Source organism: Lepidochelys kempii, chromosome 2, assembly GCF_965140265.1.
Source record: "Lepidochelys kempii isolate rLepKem1 chromosome 2, rLepKem1.hap2, whole genome shotgun sequence".
Classification (NCBI taxonomy): Eukaryota; Metazoa; Chordata; order Testudines; family Cheloniidae; genus Lepidochelys; species Lepidochelys kempii.
Genome location: NC_133257.1, coordinates 65,001,601 through 65,026,464, shown reverse-complemented (window position 1 = coordinate 65,026,464; position 24,864 = coordinate 65,001,601). Strand labels below are relative to the sequence as shown.

The 24,864-nt window shown below is 39.3% G+C and overlaps 1 protein-coding gene across 12 annotated transcripts in view; it reads right to left on the bottom strand.

Moving 5' to 3' along the window:
- The window catches only part of ASPH (aspartate beta-hydroxylase), a 207,705-nt gene that overhangs the window by 51,259 nt on the left and 131,582 nt on the right, over positions 1-24,864 (bottom strand). For all 12 annotated transcript variants that reach the window (XM_073331031.1, XM_073331032.1, XM_073331035.1 and 9 more), the window contains 3 exons: positions 19,453-19,535; positions 13,731-13,817; positions 8,890-9,040 (listed from right to left, as the gene is read on the bottom strand). In XM_073331031.1, coding sequence (XP_073187132.1) covers positions 8,890-9,040; positions 13,731-13,817; positions 19,453-19,535 — 321 coding nt within the window. The remainder of the gene's footprint in view (positions 1-8,889; positions 9,041-13,730; positions 13,818-19,452; positions 19,536-24,864) is intronic.

The window sequence follows — 24,864 nt, the reverse complement described above, 5'->3', positions numbered from 1 at the left end:
CATCAGCATGGAAGGTTTCAGAGTAGCATCCGTGTTAGTCTGTATCCGCAAAAAGAAAAAGGAGTACTTGGGGCACCTTAGAGACTAACAAATTAATTTGAGCATAAGCTTTCATGAGCTACAGCTCACTTCATCGGATGCATTCAGTGGAAAATACAGTGAGCAGATGTTATATACACAGAGAACATGAAACAATGGGTGTTACCATACACACTGTAACAAGAGTGATCAGGTAAAGTGAGCTATTACCAGCAGGAGAGGGAAAAAAACCTTTTGTAGTGATAATCAAGGTGGGCCATTTCCAGCTGTAGACAAGAATGTGTGAGGAACAGTGTGTGTGTGGGGGAAATAAACATGGGGAAATAGTTTTACTTTGTGTAATGACACAAACTCCCAGTCTTTATTCTAGGGGTGTGTCTGTGCCGATTTGTTCTTGTGCTTTTTCAGGGAGTTTCTTGAGCAGATGGTGTTGTTTCTTTTGGTAACTCTCAGTGGGATCAGAGGGTAATGGCTTGTAGAATGTGGTGTTAGAGAGCTGCCTAGCAGCCTCTTGTTCACATTCTGACCTATTCATGACAACAGCACCTCCTTTGTCAGCCTTTTTGATTACGATGTCCTAGTTGTTTCTGAAGCTATGGATGGCCTGAAGGACGACCCATCACTCTCACAGATCTTGGGAGACAGGCCAGTCCCTGCTTACAGACAGCCCCTCAACATGAAGCAAATACTCACCAGCAACCACACACCACACAACAAAAACACTAACCCAGGAACCTATCCTTGCAACAAAGCCTGTTGCCAACTGTGTCTACATATCTATTCAGGGGACACCATCATAGGGCCTAATCACATCAGCCACACTATCAGATGCTTGTTCACCTGCGCATCTACCAATGTGGTATATGCCATCATGTGCCAGCAATGCCCCTCTGCCATGTACATTGGCCAAAGCAGACAGTCTTTACATAAAAAAATAAATGGACACAAATCAGATGTCAAGAATTATAACATTCAAAAACCAGTCAGAGAATACTTCAATCTCTCTGGTCACTCGATTACAGACCTAAAAGTGGCAATTCTTCAACAAAAAAACTTCAAAAACAGACTCCAACGAGAGACTGCTGAATTGGAATTAATTTGCAAACTGGACAGCATTAAATTAGGCTTGAATAAAGAAGGAAGTGGATGTGACATTAAACAAAGTAAAATTATTTCCCCATGTTTATTCCCCCCCACCACCACTGTTCCTCACACGTTCTTGTCTACAGCTGGAAATGGCACACCTTGATTATCACTACAATAATAATTTTTTTTTCTCTCCTGCTGGTAATAGCTCACCTTACCTGATCACTCTCATTACAGTGTGTATGGTAACACCCATTGTTTCATGTTCTCTGTGTGTATAAAATCTGCTCACTGTATTTTCCACAGTATGCATCCAATGAAGTGAGCTGTAGCTCACGAAAGCTTATGCTCAAATTAATTTGTTAGTCTCTAAGGTGCCACAAGTACTCCTTTTCTATCAGCATGGAAGTATGTCCTCTGGAATGGTGACTGAAGCATGAAGGGGCATACGAATGTTCAGCATATTTGGAACATAAACGTCTTGCAATGCCGGCTACAAAAGTGCCAAGTGAATGCCTCTCTCACTTTCAGGTGACACTGTAAATAAAAAGAGGGCAGCATTATCTCCCATAAATGTAAACAAGCTTGTTTGTCTGAGTGATTGGCTGAACAAGAAATAGGACTGAATGGACTTGTAAGCTCTAAAGGTTACATTATTTTGTATTTGAGTGCAGTTATTTTTTGTCCATAATTATATATTTGTAAGTTCAACTTTCACAATAAAGAGATTGCACCACAGTACTTCTATGAGGTGACTTGCAAAATACTATTTCTTTCACCATTTTTACAGTTCAAATATTTGTAGTAAAAAATCATAATATAAAGTGAGCACTGTATACTTTGAATTTTGTGTTGCAATTGAAATTAATATATTTGAAAATGTAGAAAAACATCCAAAATATTTAGTAAATTTCAATTCGTAGTCTATCGTTTAACAGTGCAATTAAAACTGCAATTAATCTCAATTAATTTTTTTTAGTTAATCACATGAGTTAACTATGATTAATCGACAGCCCTAATTTTAAAGTTTATTTTATGCAGTTCAGAGTATGGGGCAGATGCTTTTCATGACTGTAATGATTAAGCTTCCATTGTTCTGCAATGAAGATAGAATTCTAAGCTAAAGTTATTAGCTGAAAAGTATGACCAACTTACAAAAAAGCATGTAAGAATTCAGATACCATGGTGATGGGCTACTTCATAAAAACCTAGACACAGAAATATACAAGGAAAACTGTACAAGATACCATCTGTATTAGACAATCTAGAAGTAGCCCTAAATTATCCATGAATGTACTGAATACAGTTGTACTCCACCCCAGTGCAAGACCCTATCCATTAAATAAACAAGTGATTTTTGAGTGACAAGGTAGGTGAGGTACTATCTTTTATTGTATCAACTTCTGTTGGCGAAAGACAGCTTTGGTGCTTACACAGCGTTCTTCTTCAGGTATAAGAGTCCCAAAGCTGGCCTCTTTCACCAACAGAAGTTTAGTCCAATAAAATATATTAACTTACCCACCTTGTCTCTCTAAAATCCTGTGGCCAACATGGCTGCAACACCACTAAAGACAAGTGATTTTTTGTCAGCCAACTGATTGGTTGTTTAAGACCGTTTTCATGTCGTGCTTTAACCCATGAGATCTAGCAAACCACACAGCTGAGATACAGAATACCTCACTGGTGGCATAATACTTAACTTTCTGCTTCTTAGAAAGAGTTTCAATAGCAACAAGTGTAAATTATGTTAATAGAACAGTTTAAATAAATAAAACTAAACAAATAAAACTGACAGAAAGCTTGTGAACAATAATAAATATGAGATTTCTTGTCGACAGAATTATACTCACTAATTACAGTCTCTTAACAGTACATTAACAGCTTCAAAATAGATTTTTAAAACCTCAAAATATGCATTAAAAATGACGGTCTGATTTTGAGAAACAGCACTTTCCCAAACATCCAGGGAGGAAGGACAGTCGCTAAAGGCACCAGACTGGGACTCAGGAGAACAACAATAGCAACAACACCTAACTATTGTACAGTGCTTTTCATCAGTAGATCTCAAAGCACTTTACAAAGTGAAGATAAGCATCATTATTCCAATTTTACAGATAGTAAAACTGAGAAAAAGAGGTGAAGTGACATACCCAAGGTTGTTCTGTTGCAGGTTCCCTGCATGATCATGTGTAAGCACTTAATCTCTCCTTGCCTCAGTTACACCCTCTGAAAATAAGCCTAGAAAAACTTCCTTCTCCTACCTCTGTCTGTAAAGAAACAGATTGATAGAGCCAGAAGAGTTCCCAGAAGTTACCTACTACAGGACAGGCCTAACAAAGAAAATAACAGAACACCACTAGCCGTCACCTTCAGCCCCCAACTAAAACCCCTCCAACGCATTATTAAGGATCTACAACCTATCCTAAAGGATGACCCAACACTCTCACAAGTCTTGGGAGACAGGCCAGTCCTTGCCTACAGACAGCCCCGCAACCTGAAGCAAATACTCACCAACAACCACATACCACACAACAGAACCACTAACCCAGGAACTTATCCTTGCAACAAAGCCCGTTGCCAATTGTGCCCACATATCTATTCAGGGGACACCATCACAGGGCCTAATAACATCAGCCACACTATCAGAGGCTCGTTCACCTGCACATCCACCAATGTGATCTATGCCATCATGTGCCAGCAATGCCCCTCTGCCATGTACATTGGTCAAACTGGACAGTCTCTACGTAAAAGAATAAATGGACACAAATCAGATGTCAAGAATTATAACATTCATAAACCAGTCGGAGAACACTTCAATCTCTCTGGTCACGCAATCACAGACATGAAGGTCGCTATCTTAAAACAAAAAAACTTCAAATCCAGACTCCAGCGAGAAACTGCTGAATTGGAATTCATTTGCAAATTGGATACTATTAATTTAGGCTTAAATAGAGACTGGGAGTGGCTAAGTCATTATGCAAGGTAGCCTGTTTCCTCTTGTTTTTTCCTACCCCCCCCCCCAGATGTTCTGGTTTAACTTGGATTTAAACCTGGAGAATGGTCAGTTTAGATGAGCTATTACCAGCAGGAGAGTGAGTTTGTGTGTGTATGGGGGTGGGGGGGATGTGAGAAAACCTTGATCTATGCAGGAAATAGCCCGACTTGATTATGTAAAGAGTTGTCACTTTGGATGGGCTAGCACCAGCAGGAGAGTGAATTTGTGTGGGGGGGTGGAGGGTGAGAAAACCTGGATTTGTGCTGGAAATGGCCCACCTGTTGATCACTTTAGATAAGCTATTACCAGCAGGACAGTGGGGTGGGAGGAGGTATTGTTTCATGATTTCTGTGTGTATATAAAGTCTGCTGCAGTTTCCACGGTAAACATCTGATGAAGTGAGCTGTAGCTCACGAAAGCTCATGCTCAAATAAATTGGTTAGTCTCTAAGGTGCCACAAGTCCTCCTTTTCTTTTTGCGAATACAGACTAACACGGCTGTTCCTCTGAAACCTGTCATTATGCAAGGCACTGCATTTAGCCGTATGGAGTGGAAATCTATCAACTGCATGAAGAAACTTGTACAGATACAGACAGACATCATCTTCCTTTCCAAATGCAAACAGATGGACATCGTACCAAAAGGACTGAAGGTCAAAAATCCATTACAATCTACATACCACACAGACTATGCTGACAGCTTGTGCCTCACGCTCTCAAAGAAACTGCGGAATCACCTGATCAAGATCCTCTACAGCAAACAGGGAAAGATTAAGAATGAGCTCTCAAAAATGGATACTCTCATAAAGAACCAACCTTCCACACAAACTTCCTCGTGGCTGGATTTTACTAAAACTAGACAAGCCATTTACAACGCACACTTTGCTTCTCTACAAAAGAAAAAAGACACTAAACTTTCTAAACTACTACATGCTACAAGGGGCCACAGCAATGGTTCCCTCACCCCACCTAGCAATATTGTTAACCTATCCAACTATACTCTCAGCCCAGCAGAAGCAGCTGTTCTATCTCGGGGACTCTCCTTCTGCCCCTCCACCCCCACGAACATGATACAGTTCTGTGGTGACCTAGAATCCTATTTTCGACGTCTCCGTCTCAAGGAATATTTCCAAAATACCTCTGAACAACATACTAATCCACAGAGGTCTCCCTGCCAACACTACAGAAAGAGGGATTCTAGATGGACTCCTCCTGAAGGTCGAAACAGCAGACTGGACTTCTACATAGAGTGCTTCCGCCGACGTGCACGGGCTGAAATTGTGGAAAAGCAGCATCACTTGCCCCATAACCTCAGCCATGCGGAACGCAATGCCATCCACAGCCTCAGAAACAACTCTGACATCATAATCAAAAAGGCTGACAAAGGAGGTGCTGTTGTCATCATGAATAGGTCGGAATATGAACAAGAGGCTGCTCGGCAGCTCTCCAACACGAGTTTCTACAAGCCATTACCCTATGATCCCACTGAGAGTTACCAAAAGCAACTACAGCATTTGCTCAAGAAACTTCCTGAAAAAGCACAAGATCAAATCCGCACAGACACACCCCTGGAACCCCGACCTGGGATATTCTATCTACTACCCAAGATCCATAAACCTGGAAATCCTGGGCGCCCCATCATCTCAGGCATTGGCACCCTGACAGCAGGATTGTCTGGCTATGTAGACTCCCTCCTCAGGCCCTACGCTACCAGCACTCCCAGCTACCTTCGAGACACCACTGACTTCCTGAGGAAACTTCAATCCATCGGTGATCTTCCTGATAACACCATCCTGGCTACTATGGATGTAGAAGCCCTCTACACCAACATTCCACACAAAGATGGACTACAAGCCGTCAAGAACACTATCCCCGATAATGTCACGGCTAACCTGGTGGCTGAACTTTGTGACTTTGTCCTTACCCATAACTATTTCACATTTGGGGACAATGTATACCTTCAGATCAGCGGCACTGCTATGGGTACCCGCATGGCCCCACAGTATGCCAACATTTTTATGGCTGATTTAGAACAACGCTTCCTCAGCTCTCGTCCCCTAAAGCCCCTACTCTACTTGCGCTATATTGATGACATCTTCATCATCTGGACCCATGGAAAAGAAGCCCTTGAGGAATTCCACCATGATTTCAACAATTTCCATCCCACCACCAACCTCAGCCTGGTCCAGTCCACACAAGAGATCCACTTCCTGGACACTACAGTGCTAATAAACAATGGCCACATAAACACCACCCTATACCGTAAACCTACTGACCGCTATTCCTACCTGCATGCCTCCAGCTTTCACCCTGACCACACCACACGATCCATCGTCTACAGCCAAGCTCTGCGATACAACCGCATTTGCTCCAACCCCTCAGACAGAGACAAACACCTACAAGATCTCTGTCAAGCTTTCTTACAACTACAATACCCACCTGCAGAAGTAAAGAAACAGATTGATAGAGCCAGAAGAGTTCCCAGAAGTTACCTACTACAGGACAGGCCTAACAAAGAAAATAACAGAACACCACTAGCCGTCACCTTCAGCCCCCAACTAAAACCCCTCCAACGCATTATTAAGGATCTACAACCTATCCTAAAGGATGACCCAACACTCTCACAAGTCTTGGGAGACAGGCCAGTCCTTGCCTACAGACAGCCCCGCAACCTGAAGCAAATACTCACCAACAACCACATACCACACAACAGAACCACTAACCCAGGAACTTATCCTTGCAACAAAGCCCGTTGCCAATTGTGCCCACATATCTATTCAGGGGACACCATCACAGGGCCTAATAACATCAGCCACACTATCAGAGGCTCGTTCACCTGCACATCCACCAATGTGATCTATGCCATCATGTGCCAGCAATGCCCCTCTGCCATGTACATTGGTCAAACTGGACAGTCTCTACGTAAAAGAATAAATGGACACAAATCAGATGTCAAGAATTATAACATTCATAAACCAGTCGGAGAACACTTCAATCTCTCTGGTCACGCAATCACAGACATGAAGGTCGCTATCTTAAAACAAAAAAACTTCAAATCCAGACTCCAGCGAGAAACTGCTGAATTGGAATTCATTTGCAAATTGGATACTATTAATTTAGGCTTAAATAGAGACTGGGAGTGGCTAAGTCATTATGCAAGGTAGCCTGTTTCCTCTTGTTTTTTCCTACCCCCCCCCCCAGATGTTCTGGTTTAACTTGGATTTAAACCTGGAGAATGGTCAGTTTAGATGAGCTATTACCAGCAGGAGAGTGAGTTTGTGTGTGTATGGGGGTGGGGGGGATGTGAGAAAACCTTGATCTATGCAGGAAATAGCCCGACTTGATTATGTAAAGAGTTGTCACTTTGGATGGGCTAGCACCAGCAGGAGAGTGAATTTGTGTGGGGGGGTGGAGGGTGAGAAAACCTGGATTTGTGCTGGAAATGGCCCACCTGTTGATCACTTTAGATAAGCTATTACCAGCAGGACAGTGGGGTGGGAGGAGGTATTGTTTCATGATTTCTGTGTGTATATAAAGTCTGCTGCAGTTTCCACGGTAAACATCTGATGAAGTGAGCTGTAGCTCACGAAAGCTCATGCTCAAATAAATTGGTTAGTCTCTAAGGTGCCACAAGTCCTCCTTTTCTTTTTGCGAATACAGACTAACACGGCTGTTCCTCTGAAACCTGTCATTGTAAACTTTATGAGTCAAGGACTGTCATTCACTATAGGCACATCACCTAGCAAAATGTGGCCCAATTCTTGGCCCTCTAAGCATTACTGTAATCTAAATAAGTGATAACTAACAGCATTTTAGGGGGAGATTTTTCAAAAGTATGTAAGGGACTTGGGTATACAAATCCCATTGAAAATGAATGGAACTGGTCCGTGTTTCTCCTTCCCTTAAGCACATTTGAAAATCTTCCCCATAAATTCTGCACATTTAAGTCATACACATAAGCCATATTTCATAGAATCATAGAATATCAGGGTTGGAAGGGACCTCAGGAGGTCATCTAGTCCAACCCCCTGCTCAAAGCAGGACCAATCCCCAGTTAAATCATCCCAGCCAGGGCTTTGTCAAGCCTGACCTTAAAAACTTCTAAGAAAGGAGATTCTACCACCTCCCTAGGTAACGCATTCCAGTGTTTCACCACCCTCCTAGTGAAAAAGTTTTTCCTAATATCCAACCTAAACCTCCCCCACTGCAACTTGAGACCATTACTCCTTGTCCTCTCCTCTTCTACCACTGAGAATAGTCTAGAACCATCCTCTCTGGAACCACCTCTCAGGTAGCTGAAAGCAGCTATCAAATCCCCCCTCATTCTTCCCTTCTGCAGACTAACCAATCCCAGTTCCCTCAGCCTCTCCTCATAACTCATGTGTTCCAGACCCCTAATCATTTTTGTTGCCCTTCGCTGGACTCTCTCCAATTTATCCACATCCTTCTTGTAGTGTGGGGCCCAAAACTGGACACAATACTCCAGATGAGGCCTCACCAATGTCGAATAGAAGGGGACGATCACGTCCCTCGATCTGCTCGCTATGCCCCTACTTATACATCCCAAAATGCCATTGGCCTTCTTGGCAACAAGGGCACACTGCTGACTCATATCCAGCTTCTCGTCCACTGTCACCCCTAGGTCCTTTTCTGCAGAACTGCTGCCTAGCCATTCGGTCCCTAGTCTGTAGCTGTGCATTGGGTTCTTCCGTCCTAAGTGCAGGACCCTGCACTTATCCTTATTGAACCTTATTGATATTTAAATCTTACCAAGAAATTGCTGCCTGTCTGCTTGTCGTTTCAGGCTCAATTTTACCAGATCAGCAGGGACGTCTGGCAGGCTAGCCACCTCCTCAAACGTATTGATGGCTTTTTGCAGTATTTCATTGCTTCTTATCTTCTCAGCTAAGTCATCCTCACACTAGGTGGAATCACAAAATTGTTATACATAACAAATCATCATGTAGTTGGGAGTTTAAAAAAATTATTTTGGGTAAAGGCAAAACTGTATCATTCCTCATTAATGTGTCAAATTTAACAAGTGTCTTCAAGTGCAGGCAATTTTGGTGTGAGCTTGGAGCAGAACTCTAGTTGCTTGTGCACTCTGGCAAGGTGGATTTATATCCAGCATTCACATATCCCTTGGAAATATTTGTCATCATATGTATGAGAAAATATACCTGCATATAAGTACAAGGCACTTTGTTCACCTACAGCAGATTCTTACTTCCACATTCTCTTCTTGACAGGCATTCGTGTGAATGAGATGAAACAGCATTCTTATATCAGAAGGTGTATCAGCATAGACCATTTGCTAATATATATAGATTTGGAGCCAAATTTTTGGTTCATGTAACTTCACTGAAGTCACTGAGTTTATTCCAACTGAAAATTTGTCATGTTGTATTTTTCAAAGGTAACATGCTAATGCAATGCATCATATCAAGTTCTAAAAACTTTGTGGGTGATAATAGTTGAAATCAGAATTTCTGCTTTAAAAAGACAATATAGAAGGAATATGTTTTATACAAATCAGAGCTGTCAGTGGAGAACGCCTAATTTTCTAAATTCTCCAGACATTGGCTCATGAGAAAGTCAGAGAAGCAGCCGCCCTGGGAGCTGAACGATACCTGAGCTATTGTTAAAGTGATACCATAATTTACCAGGTGCTCAATAATTTTCTGGTAGCTTGTGGCATATAACAATAACAATAAATCTTGTGTTATTTAAAAACAAATTGCTACACCTTATCAGCATGTGAATGAGAAGATTGGTTCTATAAGGCTTGGGAAAACGCTCAGAGCATTGGACCCCATCACTTTCTCCCCTCCACTCCACTCCAACCTCACAGCAGCTGCAGCCAGGAGAAGCCTGTGTGGGGGCGGAGTGGCAGACCATGACAATTCCCAGACTCTCAGGACTCCTCCCTCAAAGCAGCCAGCACCAGCCATAGCCAAGGTTGCAAGGTAAGGCCTTCTAGATCCCCTTCCTGCCCCTCTGCTGGGTGAGTTCTCTCTCCTCTCCCAATGAGGGGGAAACAGCCAGGAAAGCAACCTTCTCAGCCTTCTGACAGTATGAGAACTCTGGATATTTTCCCCTTTGTTTGCTGTCCTCCCAGCCTCCATTCAGTTCTTCTTCCACCATTGGAACCCTTCTGGACCCCAACCTGCTTCTCCCTATTCATCGTGCTTTTCACCCTTACCTCTTCCATTTATACCTCGCACTCATACACTCTCACTCTTCCCTTTACCTAGTTTTTTCTCTTACCTCGCAAAAATTATTTCCTGTCTCCCCCACTTCATCCTACAGTAGCTGATAAATTCTACTAGGAATGTTCCATGAACCTCATTTTGTTTTTCAAGTTTGAAAGCAGACTTAGATGCATATTGACATGAAGGATGAAATCCTCACTCCTTCGCAGACCATGGCAAAATTCCCATGGACTTCAAGAGAACCAAGATTTCACCGCTAGCATGGAACCTCTCTCCATTGTCTGCATATATTTTGCTCCTGAGTATTCAGTAGTGAAACAGAGCTAGACTGATCTCACATACTTAATTTTAAAAGTGTGGATATTAATTTATATGCTTTCTATGCTCAGTCAAATTAGTAGTGTTCTATGACTCCTTCCGAATGTCTCCTATTTTTATTGTCCTGTGTTTCATTCATGTTTTGCTAATTAGCATGACGAGGTAGGTGCTTTTGTGTATCACAAGCACTTCAGTAATGGAAACATATGTAGGTCAATCAATCTGGATTCAATGTTTTATCGGCTACACTGGCATTAATTAAAATGTTTCAACCGCATTAGCTGCATATTGTTGCTGTCAGTAGTTAATACCTAGCAACTCTTTACCTACTGGGTTTTTTTTAAAGTTTGCAATGTTCAATGAACTTCTTTGTTTATACAATCAATTCAGCACATCATGACTGATTGGCTCAGGCTCACTATTCTGAAACTGAAATGGGAAAATACCAAGCAACATGGTCACATCGGCCAAACATTTGAGCAGTTTGTCCCAGAGACAAACTCAGAAATCAATAGTTAGGAATAATTTATTTTTTCTTGATGGAATACCCTCTAAGAAACTGGCTTATTTTCTAGGATGCAGGATGGGGAAGGATGTTTATGGAAAAAATATAGTAGGAATGAACAGCTGCCATCGTATAATCTGAGGTAAGATACTAACATATATCAAATCTCAGTGATACATATCACATCACATATCATTTGGAAAGAGCTCTGAGATCTCTGAGGATGAAAGGCACTACATCTATGTAAGATATTACCACTACAATATAGCAATTCTGATATGGTCTCAGCCAGGCCAAGAAATCAACATAGAAATTGCTTGTACTTTTGGGATAATACCATAACAACAACTGCTGTTGCAGAAATCTGGGGAGAGGAACATCCACACCTTTACAATTTTCAGAACAAGAAAAAAAACAAGCCCCATCTATCTATTAGAATCTGGCCAGTTCTTATGTATTGTATGAAGTCAATGGTGCCTTCATAATGCAGGAGTGAGGACACTCTTAGGGTGAAATCCTGGCCTCCTTGAAGTCGCTGGCAAAGCTCCCATTGACTTCAGTGGGAGGAATAATAATAATAATAATATTCCTATTATCCTCTGTGGTCCAGGATTTCATCTCTGCTCTTCATTGCAGACCGAGCCCTTAGTTAGTGATAAGAGACAGTGAATATGAGTAGGGTTTTACTGGTTCAAATACCCTGTTAAAAGTAACAGTGTCTTATAAATAAAATTATGTTATGGCAGTCCTGGGAATGATCCGTAGTACTTCAGCGCACACCGTGATTGTCCAACTGCTTTCAAAGGTCCCTATCCTCCACTGAAATCAATAGGAGTTCCATCAGTTACTTAAAGCATACAGAAGTAGAAAGTTAATGCCACCTAGCCCCTGATTACAAATTCTATAGGTAGAATACAAGGCTGCCAAAACCAGAGATGGACGTATAAGAAATTACTTATGCATGCCTGAGAAAAGAGTGCTAATTGTGATATTAGAGCCTGATCCTCAGCCCCTTTCAGAATCATACTGCTACACTGAAGTGGTCCAAAGTGATATTAAAACTGTCTTAAAAGGGCAACTGACGTTCCCAACATTTTGAAGGAAACCTTGGATGTCAAAAAGTCAGCATAGCTGGTTTCATACCCCCTGCTCTCAGTGTAAGGGGTGCTTTGGGGGTGAGGAGAGGCACATGCCAGCGCCAGAACTCTGGACAATCCTCTGCCAGTGGAACAGCTTACAGGGAGTTGTTCCTGTTAGAGTACATTAGAGCAGCCTCTGGCTAGCCCCAGAATAGTAAATAGCAGAAATGGCATTTAACACCAACACTGCTCTCTGCTTCCTGAGCCGTTAGACTTCTGTTCCCATTTACACCTGGACAACTCAGTGGGGTAACAAAATGGCTTTAGCTGCGGGCAAAATTTGGCCCAGTACTTATCTCTCTCTCACACACACACAAAAATCACTTTGATTGAAGTTGTGCCAAAACTGCTCTCTTAAAAAAAACTCTCTTTTTTTTTTTTTACAACTGCAGCTTTAATCTAAGTGCAATGGGGATAAGTATTAAAATCACCTTCCTCTCACACTTGTACCAGCTTCATCCAAAGTCCCCACTGAAATGCAGGCTGCTATTGGTTTCAATTTTAATTCTTCTGTAATGCTTCCACAGACATTTGATACCAGTTGAACCCTCCTCCTGTTGGCCAGCGGACTGCTTCAGCAGCAAGAGAACTACCATTTGAGTGTGGCATTTTGTTAATACTTTATTTAGTGTTATGGAGTCTTGTTCTTTTCTGACTGTTAAGCTCTGTGAGACTGTGAGAATCGTGCTACACACATTTACGGCATTCTATTATACTATGAGGAGTTACTGTTTAAAACGTTTGCAAGCATTAAATTACAGCTCTGTGGAAGGGGTTAATTCATAAAGAAGGGAAATATGAAAAGCACTGTTTAATAAAGAAATCTGTCCTTAACTGAAGCACCATCGCACAAATGGGGCCAAATGTTCTGCTGGTGTAAAAGGTTGTAGCTCCTTTGACATCAATGGAATTTCATCTGTTTACGTGACCAGAGAATTTGGTCCACTGTGTACCAATGTCTATGCACTAGATTTTTTTTTAGTAGTTGGGACTTTGGTTTTAGCATAACTGTTATTTACCGAGTGAAAATGGATAGTGACTCCAGTTCAAATGCCTCATTAATTGTAGCACAGAGCAACTTCCTTCCTTGTAGCACAGAGCAACTATGATGGTTTCACTTGGCTTATCTTGATTAATATGAGTTCAAACAGATTTTTATTACACCTGTTCCTGTGATTCCTTCATGCTTTATGAAAATAAAATGATTATTTCTGTTTTGGAGTTACTGTATCAAGGAACTAAATTATTATGAAGTCAGAGCTTGTTTTCCAGTGTCTTTATTTTCAGGGAGAGGATGCTTGAAATAGATAAGCGGGGGTTTTAACTTAAAAACTGGGATCACTGTATAGAATACAGAAAGTCTGTTTTGTACACAGTACTATATTATTAGGTAACCTCTGAATATTATTTTTCCATTTACAACAGTTTCACTGGTACCTGTGCTTTCCCATATCTTGCTCGTGGACTCTGTGGATATTTGCTCACTAATATTTCAAAGGCCTTCACAGCTTCTTCAACTTTTCCCTGAAAGGAAGATATTTATACTAAATATTTTCTGTATCTTGTAGCAAAACACTTACAGAACCCTGAGGGATAAATGGTGTAATATGACCAGTACCACCGATTCCATAAAACAAAGCAGAAAAATATTTCATATGGTTAATTTAGAGGTTTTTCTCTTACACACTATCTGACCAGATTGCCTGCTTATTCCAGAGAAATGCATTTTTATGAATACATATAGCTCAACATAATTAGCTGCTTTTGGTTAAAACCAATTGTTTTGCTTGGTCTTACAATGGCTGAAAAAAACTTAGATGGATTAAAATTGTACTGTAAAATACTAGACACTAAGGCAAATCACATTACACCTTAAAAAGTAAATTTGGTCAGAAGCAGTTAATCAAGGAATTTAAAATGCAGTACTAGAAATAGCTGACTGTAGCTAGAATTTTCACTTCAGTAAGCTGAGTTGACCAAGGTTTTGCCTTGCCCAAGTAATCTAGGCTTTTTTGCAATGGGCAACTTCAATGACCACATAGACAATAGCCCCTCTTGGTTGACTATATATAATGATTGACATGACAACTATGATCCAGTCCCACGTGATCTAGTTTTAAGGATTATGATGATAAGAATAAGAATTACTGCTGTATTGTGAGCTGAACATCACCGTCTCTCATTTGAAGTGATGTCTCACTTCTGCTCCTGTTAGGGAATGAACATATTTCATTGGTATACCCAGAGAGATGGATCCAACCCAAAGTGGTTTCAGACATAAATAAGAAATGTATATACCATACATCCAGTAAACAAGTCTGTTGATTATTTAGTGTGATATACTAACCCTTAACCCTTCACAGAAGACAAGGTGGCAGCTTCACCCAAAAGAGCAGTCATTAGGCTGGTACTCATGAATCCATCTCCTGATGTTGAGAATCTTGCTAACTGTCGCCCTGTCTCTAACCTGCATCTTTACATAAGTTCATTGAGAAGACAATGACAATGGAATTTTGGGATCATTTGGAGTCTTCAGATTCAATTGCTTCCTCTACACTGAATCTGGGTATGGGACGGAGTCCACAGAAGTTTTGCTGGCTGGAAACTTCTTCCCAAAAATGGACAGCGATCAGATGTTCAGGCGGATTCTTTTATATCAGCAACCTTTGATGTGATTGACTCAACTTTGGCCCTGGCACAGATGGATAGGATTGTACTTGAGTATTCCAATTTCTCCCCTTCTTGGCGGGTAAGCGGAGGGGGAGAGAAGCTGGGGCACTTCAATTTGGGTGACATATACTGGAAGTCTCATGCTGACAGTACTGAAGTCTACCTGGAATTTCTAAATATTATAATTTCCTAACTCAAAAAGTGTTGCAGCAGAATACAGGGAAATTCTATATTAGACCCTGTCTAATAAAGAGGAACCGATCACAGAACTAAAAATTAATGGTAACTTGGGTACAAGTGATCATGACTTGACCACATTTATAATGTGCAAACAGAATAAAGTCCAGACCAGTTATATATACTGGCGCTTTAAAAGGGTCAATTTCATAAAGCTGAAAACAATTATGAGCCAAATCAGCTGTGAGGAAGAATTTAATCAGAAAAAATTGAATAATTGGGAATTGTTTAAGAACATTTACTAGATGCCTCAAAAGCCACAATCCCACATTTCAGGAAAAAGGTCATATTGGTTAAAAAAATGGCCTGGTTTAGGGGGGAGAGTGAAAGCATCTATAAAAAATGATTTATATTTATATCTATATCTATATATATAACCAATGGAAGAAAGGGGAAATTGAAAGTAATGAACATAAATCAGAAGCCAGGAACTGTAGAAAAGTGATAAGGGAAGCAAAGGGACTCAAGGAAAAATCTATGGCCAACTGAGTTAAGAACAATAAGGAGAAGTTTTTTAAGTATATTAGTAACAAAAATAATCTTAGGTTTCAGGGGTATTGGCCCATTACTAGATGGAAATAGTACAACAATAATAATGCAGAAGAGAAAGAAAGAAATATTTCTGTTTTGTAATTGGGGGAAAAACAGAAGTTATGTGATCTGTAGTAATGTAGCAATATCATATGATAACACTTTCTGTTCCACTAGTATCACAGGAGGTTGTTAAACAGCAGCTATTAAAGTTAGCAATTTTTAAATCAGCAGGTCCAGATAACTTGCATCCAAGAGTTTTAAAGAGCTGGCTGAGGAGCTCGTTAGATCAATAATGGTGATTTTCAACAAGTCTTGGAATGCCAGGGAAGTTCCAGAAGACTGGAGGAAAGCTAATGTTGTGCCAATATTCAAAAAGGGTAAACACGTCTATAATTACCGGGTTATCTTATCTGACATCCATCCTGGGCAATATACTGGATAATATGGAACTCTATTAATAAAGAATTAAAGGAGGTTAATATAATTAATGCCAATCAAAATTTTTATGAGATTACAAGTTTGGTTGATAAAAGTAATTGTGTTGATATAATATAGTTAGACTCCTGTAAGGTATTTGAGTTGGTACCACATGACATTTTGATTAAAAAACTAGAAAGATATAAAATTAACATGGCACACATTAAATGGATTAAAACTTGGCTAACTGATAGGTTTCTAATGTAATTGTAAATGGAGAATCATCATACAACAAGTGTGTTTTTAGTAATCATGCTCCAATTATATTTATCACAAACACTGGTTGCGCATCATTAAAATCTCCTAGGTGGACTCTGCTACTAAAAGATGCAAAGTTTTGTTCTGCAGTTGATACAGTCATTTCTGAAGTCATACAAGAAAGAAGCTCCCTCAGACACCATCTTCTGGGAAGCTCTGAATGCTACTGTAAGGGGTGAATGCATAAAGTATGCCTCTGAAAGGAGAGAGAAACACTCAAATTACTAGACTTTCTGGACAAGGAAACAGATGAGTTGCTGAGAAAGTATAAGATTGACCCAAATAATGAAAACCTTCCATGTTCTCTAATCAATGACAAATATAAATATAATGAATGCTTATCCAGCATTCATTGAATTTTCACTCAACAGGGTCAAATAAAGATATTATGAATAGGGAAATAAAGCAAGTCAACTATTTGCCAGAAGACTTAGATTGGATCTAGCCAACAATATTTCTTCCTTATTACAAGAGGACAGGAATGCCATCTTTGAACCGATAGATATAAATAATCATATTAAGCAATTCTAACAAGCTTTAAATCAGACATCCTCATCAATCCCCTCTTTATTGAATGCAGTTGATATTTTTGGAAAGATCTCTGGTTTTTGCATTAACTGGAATAAATCACAAGCAATGGATCTATCCAAGAGAACAGATCTTTCTCAGTTTCAGCATTTTCCATTTGAAAAATGCAAGGAAATAACTTATTTAGGCGTTAAGATTTATCCTAATCGAAATTTCCAAGAATGTAGAGATGTGGTGTCTCCTCCCTCTGTTCTTACTGCAGAGGAATAGAAATAGCCAAAATGAATATCTGCACAAGACAGACTTATATCATTCGCTTATTGCCTTTCAAGGTCTCTCCTTTGCTTGAAAAAATAGGCTTTTCATGCAATTTATATAAAATAACTTTGCTTGCCACTCTCTTAAAAAATCCTAGGCAACTGGATCGATTATCTACCATTCCAAATGCATCCTACTGGAAGGTGGATGCCCTCTAGTAGCTCTGTATACACACTGGCCTGGTTTGAGACTGAAAAAAGCATAGCTATGCCATTTGGTTCCCTTTCTTATTTTATATCCTTAAGAGACTACCCACACACTTAAGGAAAAATCCAATCTTTGCATCTCCATGGAGCCTCCTGCACCATGTTGATTACAGTGTCTCATCTTACTAATTCTCCTCTTGTACCACTATAGAATAGCCCAGGCCTCAGGATCAAAGCCAGCACTATGCTTAAAACAATTTGAAGAGAAAAAAGATTAACAATAATGAAAGATACAATACAAGACAATAGACTGGCCTTCTTCGATTATATATGCAATATCGGCTACCGCAGTCTCACAGTTCCTTCTTTCAGCAGCTATGCTCAAGGATTCATGCAAGGATGGGGGACAATAGGTCTCTTTCAACTCTCACCTCTAGGAACATGTTAAGAAATTTGGAAACAAAAGCCACTTTGTAGGAATTACTTATAGGTGGCTATTACCTCTCAATCTCAGTCTCGGAGTAAAACAGGGGAAAAAGCTTAGCCTTATTGTCACAACAGAAAACTGGGAGGATATCTGGCTTAACATGAAGGATACTTCAAGTTCTTTATACTTGTGATTCTTCTAGACAAGATATTAAACAGGTATTATAGGACTCCAGAATGTTTAAAGCTAGATTGTTGAAGATGCAAACAGCCCCATGCCAACCTTTAACACATCCTCTATACCTGTCAAAAATGCATGTGTTCTTCAACCCCATATTCAGTGCTCTCTCAAATTTTTAAGTGTTGCTATTTTTCATTCTCTAAGCTTGTGTATTGGAGAGGTGCTGGATTGGTATTACCAGTTAACATTAAGAAATGGATTGCAGCAGTGTCCAGAAGAGTTATCTCAGAAAATAGAAATCTGCAATTCCTCCCTCCTACACAGACTGGCTTAGTGAGCTCTTTACTATTGCATTAATGGAAAAAAATGACATGGTCTAATAGCAATACTTGGGGGAAAAAATAAGGCTATCTGGTTACACATCAAACTATTGCATATTTTTGCAGTTTAGGATATATTAGTCCCCAATACTCATAGCTTATGTTCTCACTTATATATCTACTTAGTCATTTTAACATTTGATGCCCTGCATGACCAATATAGGTTATGGGTGTTTGTTATGTGTGTGTGTGGGGGGGGAGGGGGTGTGTATGTGTGTGGGGGGGGTGTTGGTTGTTTGGTTTTGGTTTGTTTTTTTCCCCAGGTTTTACAAATAATGAACACTGAATTTTGTTATTCATACGGTATTTCCATCTTGTGCATATATTTATATCTCTCTTGTTTTGCTGGGCATTTATATTAACAAGCTGTAGTATTATCAGTCCTTATATGATCCTATTTATTTGAAGAATTTGCTATCTCCTTAATCACTTTAAAGACAGTTGAGCTCAGCTGGTGTGCTTTTGTTGCAGTGATTCAATTTGAACATGTGAGTAGAGAGGTTGGAGCTTTGTGTACCCATTAGTAAGACAGAGCCAGAATTTACTGATGTTCAGGACGATTTGTAAAAACTAGTCTGTTCACTCAGGTTTCTGCCTGAAGAGATAGAGGAGTATATTTATTTTTACAGGTGGATATAGAAAGTCCATATATCCATTGACCAGGGCCTGATAATTTTTTAAAATAAATATTTTGTATATGCACTTAGAGACAAAGATGTGAACATTTAAAAAAAATACAAAATTCAGTAAGTGGTTAAGATGTAAATTTTATAACACACTGTGAGTGCCTATGACAGATATGAAAGAACATACATTATGACCCGAAAGGATGAAAGGTGATGACCAAGCTAAAATGAACATTGAAGTACAATCACAAATGTGTGCTGAATGCCTGGTTAGAGAAAAACAGAAACAAATATAAAATTCATTATCCCTATTATTTTGATGCCTGTTTGTTTGTAGCCATAGTTCACCGCACCAGGAGAAACAGAATTCAAACCTACCTTTTTACGTAGCTTTTCTGCAGCATTCAGTTCAGCTTTAATGGTCTTATCAAACTTGTTTAAGAGTTTTGGTTTCTTCTTAGCTAGAAGAGTTTAAAAAAAAACAAAAACAAAAACTACTATGACTTTCCCTGAATATTCACAAGTATATGTTTGGACGTTTCCTTTAACCACAGCATGATAAGGTAGTTTCAGAATACACCAGAAAAAAATAGGCAACCATTCATTATGCCTGCAAAAAACTATATATTCATATGAAAGCCAGTATTTATGCACTTAAATTGAATAACGGTTCACTTAAATGGACTTTTGGGAATAAAATTATCCATTTTGAATGTACAAACGTCTTTTCTGACTGGATACAGTCTAAATAATTAGTACAACAAGAAATACAAACTGGAAATAACATATACTCTACAAAAACTTAATTTTCCCATACCAAAATTATATTTCACCGGGATTTGAATCCAATCATGTTTTAAAGATTTCTTGTGATGTAGAATCCATCTCAACCCAGTGAATCACCCTCACTGTTAGAGACTTGCACTGTATTTAGAGTTTGAATTTATCTAGCTTCACCTTCTATCTATGGGATCTTATTATGCATTTGTCTGTTAGGTTAAAGACTTCTCTACTAGCAGAAATTTTCTCTCAATGATCAAGTTACCTCTTAACCTACTCATTATTAAACTAAATATTCATAAAATGGTCTGAAACAGGGAGTGAATAGTGAGGTGGCAAAGTTTGCAGACAATACAAAATTACTCAAAACAGTTAAGTCCAAAGCTGATTACAAAGAGTTACAAAGTTACAAAATTGGGTGACTGGGAGACAAAATGGCAGATGAAATTCAATGTTGATAAGAGCAAAGTAACACACACTGGAAAAATAATCCCAACTATGCATACAAAACAGATGACATCTAAATTAGCTGTTACCACTTGAGAAAGAGATCTTGGAGTCATCATGGATAGTTCTCTGAAAACATCTTCTCAATGTGCAATGGCAGTCAAAAAAGCTAACTGTGTTAGGAAACCTTAGGAAAGGTATAGATAATAAGAGAGTGGCATGATATGCCCACACCTTTAACACTACATGCTGTTCTGGTTGTCCCATTCAGAAAATGTATATTAGAATTGGAAAAAGTGCAAAGAAGGTTAACAAAATGATTTGGGTATGGAACAGCTTCCATATGAGGAGAAACTAAAGAGACTCCGACTGTTTAGCTTAGAAAAGAGATGATTAAGGGTATATGATAGAGGTCTGTAAAATCATGAATGGTGTTGGGAAAATGAATAGGAATTTTTTTTAATCCCTTCATATAACACCCAATGAAATTAATAGGCAGCAGGTTTAAAACTCACATACGGAAGTACTTCTTCACACAATACACAGTCAACCTGTGGAACTCATTGTCAAATGATGTTGTGAAGGCCAAAAAGTATAACTGAGTTCAAAAAAGAATTAGATAAGTCCATGGAGGATAGAGCTATCAATGATTATTAGCCATGATGGTCAGGAATGCAACTTCATGTTCTTATGTAATTAAATAAATTGAGTTTCTTTACTCTCTCACAGTTAACATGTTTTCCATCATTTGAACCATTACTGTAGCTCTTTTCTGAACCTTTTGAAATATCCTTTTTGAAGTGTGCACATCAGGACTGGATGTGGTATTTATCCCATTAATGGTCTCACTAATTTTGTATTCAGAGGTAATACTGCCTCCCTGCTCCTAATGATGACCTCTTTATATGGAATAGCATTAGTCCTCTTAATCACAGCATCACACTGTGAGCTCATGTTCAGTTAGTTATCCACCACGACCCTGAATCTTTTCCAGAGTCACAGCTTTCCAGGACAGTCATCTACCTTATTTTCTTTATTCCTAAAAAAATCTTCTATTTGGTTGTATTAAACGTGAGAGCACACACAAAATTACTGATGTGTACAAGATAAAGCAGCAGATAACTGCTTTTCTCCAAGTTTATTATGGATTACGTATAAACAATCTTTGCTCTTACATTTCATTTAACACAAATATCTTCCCTGACACAAAAACCTACTAGTTGTCCATGCTTTTATTTAAATTATAATTATCTGCATTTTTTTATTTAAATTAGATTGAATTATTTCTTTGTTTCTCTCGGGACAAAAAGCCATTAATAAAATGAGAGGAAACAGAAATATTACATTTCTGTGTCTGAGTTCAGAACAGCAACAGTCTTTTTGATTAATACTACATGTAAATGGCACGCTGTCGCCATGTCAGAGCACCCACTCCTGGCATGGAGTGGCCCTGCTGGCCCCTCAGCCTCTGTTCTTCCTTCTCAGAGGTCCTCAGGAATACTTCTCCAACATTATCTTAGGCTAATAAACACCCACATCACACAGTAATTTATTAAAATGGACACCTCAAATGACAAAATAAAGTTCAATACTATAACTCAAAAGGTTCGGGCTCCACCATCTTTCATGACTCCAGGATCTTTGTTTGTCTCAGCTGTCCCTCAGACTGGAGGGCCAGAGTCCCTTACTAGAGTTCAGAAGCTCAAATGAAACAATACAACAAACAATAAAAGAAAAGGAGGACTTGTGGCACCTTAGTGACTAACCAATTTATTTGAGCATAAGCTTTCGTGAGCTACAATTGGTTAGTCTCTAAGGTGCTACAAGTACTCCTTTTCTTTTTGCGAATACAGACTAACACGGCTGTTACTCTGAAACAACAAACAATGTCCATCCACCCAGGGCTTAACAAAACTCTGAAGACACTCCTGGGTCTTTCCCAGCTCCCTGCCCCTTGTATGTGACCACAGGGCACTCCCTTGGGCCTCCCTTTTGTTCCCGAGTCTTCTCCTGCTATGCAGGCCTCCCAGCTTCTGGCCTGTCTCCCTATTCCCAGGCAGCACTTGCAATGAGAGCCCAGAGTCTGCTCTCTCTCGCTCTCTATCAACATCAAATCTATGCTCCAATGACCGTTTTATTATTTATAAAAAGTGGATCAGCTTCAAGAGGACAGATTGAGAAAGATCCACATCAGAATATCCCATAGTCCAGTGGTTAAGGCACTTTCCTGCAAAGTGAGACACCATGTTCCAATCCCTTCTCCACATTAGGCAGAGGGGGAATCTGATCCCAATCCTCCCACATCCCTGGCAAGGTTCCCAATGATGGGGCTAAGGAGGCAGCTGCCTCCTCCCAGCTGTTTTGCTTTTGTCAAAATAACCAAAATCAAAATGAACATTTTCAAGTTGGGTTGAAACAAAACATTCTATTTAGACATTTCTGAAACATGTTGATATTTTTAGTTCAGTTGTAACCATTTAGTGAACTTAAAACAAATTTGTGAATAGTTTGGGTCGACCAAATCTGCATTTTTTTGGTGAATACGCCATTAACCAAAAATATTTTGTCCACTTCTAGTCCTGACCACTTTTGGTCATTAAAGATTCTTTGGCACTTTTGGTATAACACTCTTGTGTCTTGGCCAAATTTTAATTCCAGTAGTTACAGTTTCCAGATCTCAGTTCCTCCTGAAGTTTCAAATGGAGAGAGTATTCTTTTATAGTTTCTTTATAAACTGTTGTGTAGCATTGCTGTGAACTGTTAAACAAATGCCAAATTTCGTTTCAGAGATGGTGATATTTAAACGTTGTGTAAAGTATCCCTTACCCTTCTTACAGGGCTGCTGTGAAACTTTCAGTATAGGAAGCGCTTTGGGATGCTTAGATGAAAAATACTATAGAAGCACAAATTTATCATCATCATTATTTTAGCCCTATTGATCCCTGATACAACACAGTGACTAACTGGATTTCAAAAACTGCTTTGTAAGATGGGGAAAAGCTATACAAAATCTAAAAAGATTTTGCTCCTACTTAGTATTTACTAACAAATAGGATGGAGAATAAAATTCAAAAGAATCTCACCTCATTAACAGATTGTTTTTGCTTTCCTAACCATTTTATTGTCTCTTTGTATCTCATCCTTTGAAAGTCAGCATTTGTAGATGAGTACAGAAGAAAGTACTTCAAGAAGGCAATGATGATTAAATTGATCCTATGAGTGTTTTACATAATATGGAAACAGCCACTCTCAAATTGCACTATCCAAATGCACAGTGCAATATGAACTATGCTAGTGAATAGGGGGATATTTTGAGTGAAAAATGCAATGCTTTTTAACACAGATAACACAGTATGAATTACATTTCATTTCCCCATGGAAGATTTAATAGATCTTCATTTTACTTTGTGGCCTAAGCTGATATTCTGTTTTACTATGTCTCTCTTTTGTATTGATCTATGACAGGAGAGGAACAGGTTTGGTGTATTTTCATATGTAAAGTAAAGTAGTGTTTTAGCAATGATAAAGTCTTGATTGAAACATTCATATATTTTGAACCCAACAGAACCAGTACAATTGTTATTCCCTATCAGATTGGTCGACCATCCAGTCCAGTATCCTGCCTCCAGCAGTGAGCAGCACCATATGCTATAGAGATGGTGGCAGAAACCAAGTAAAGAACAATTATGAAAAACGGGGCCATAAGACACCTGCCCATCAGCTAGTGATTAATAGAGGCCCTGAAGCAACAAAGTTTATACCCTTTTCCTCCTTCCTACCCATCTAATGTATCTTTGGATTGTCTCATGAGCCATATAGTCATGATTGCTCCCAAAACAGTTGGGAATGCTTGAATGCACAGAATTAGTGTGTGTTTTACAGGACAGAATTTTCAAAGGCTTTCTCCACTTCTAGCCTTATGGTAGCATCTCAAGACCCCAACTGAGATTAAAACCATGGTGTTAAATACTGTAATACACCTGGAAAGAGACATCCCCTGCCACAAAGAACTTACAATCTAAACTCTCAAAGGATTGTAAAGGAAGAAGAGCCACAAAGATCAAGTGAATTGCCCAATTCAGCAAGCCAGTGGGTGAACCACAAACAGAAATCAGGTCTCCTGATTCCAAATGGATCATGCTGCCTCTCTTTATCTTCAGGATTAAACCTGCTAATCAGAAAGGTTTATGGCAAATGAACAACCAAAAGATATGCCTTGAGCTCAGTACTTTCATGACAGAGTTCTTTTGGTGAGAAAACCCATTAGACTTTATTATTAATTATTATTATTATTGATTCCAAATATATGACTTGATTTTAAATACTACTGTACTTTTTTATGGAGTTATTTTTGGTATTCAGCCAAATTTAACAAAGTTCTTCACACTGGAACTCTGTGTATAGAAAAACTTTACACATTTGTGACTTCTCAGAATTTAATTCTCAGTTCTTAACGCATGAATCAGGATCTAAGTGAAAGACTAGCTAACTGCAGAGAAGCTGACTACCATAAGATACGAAGGAAAGTTACATGGTCTCGTGGCTAGGGTATCTGTTAACATA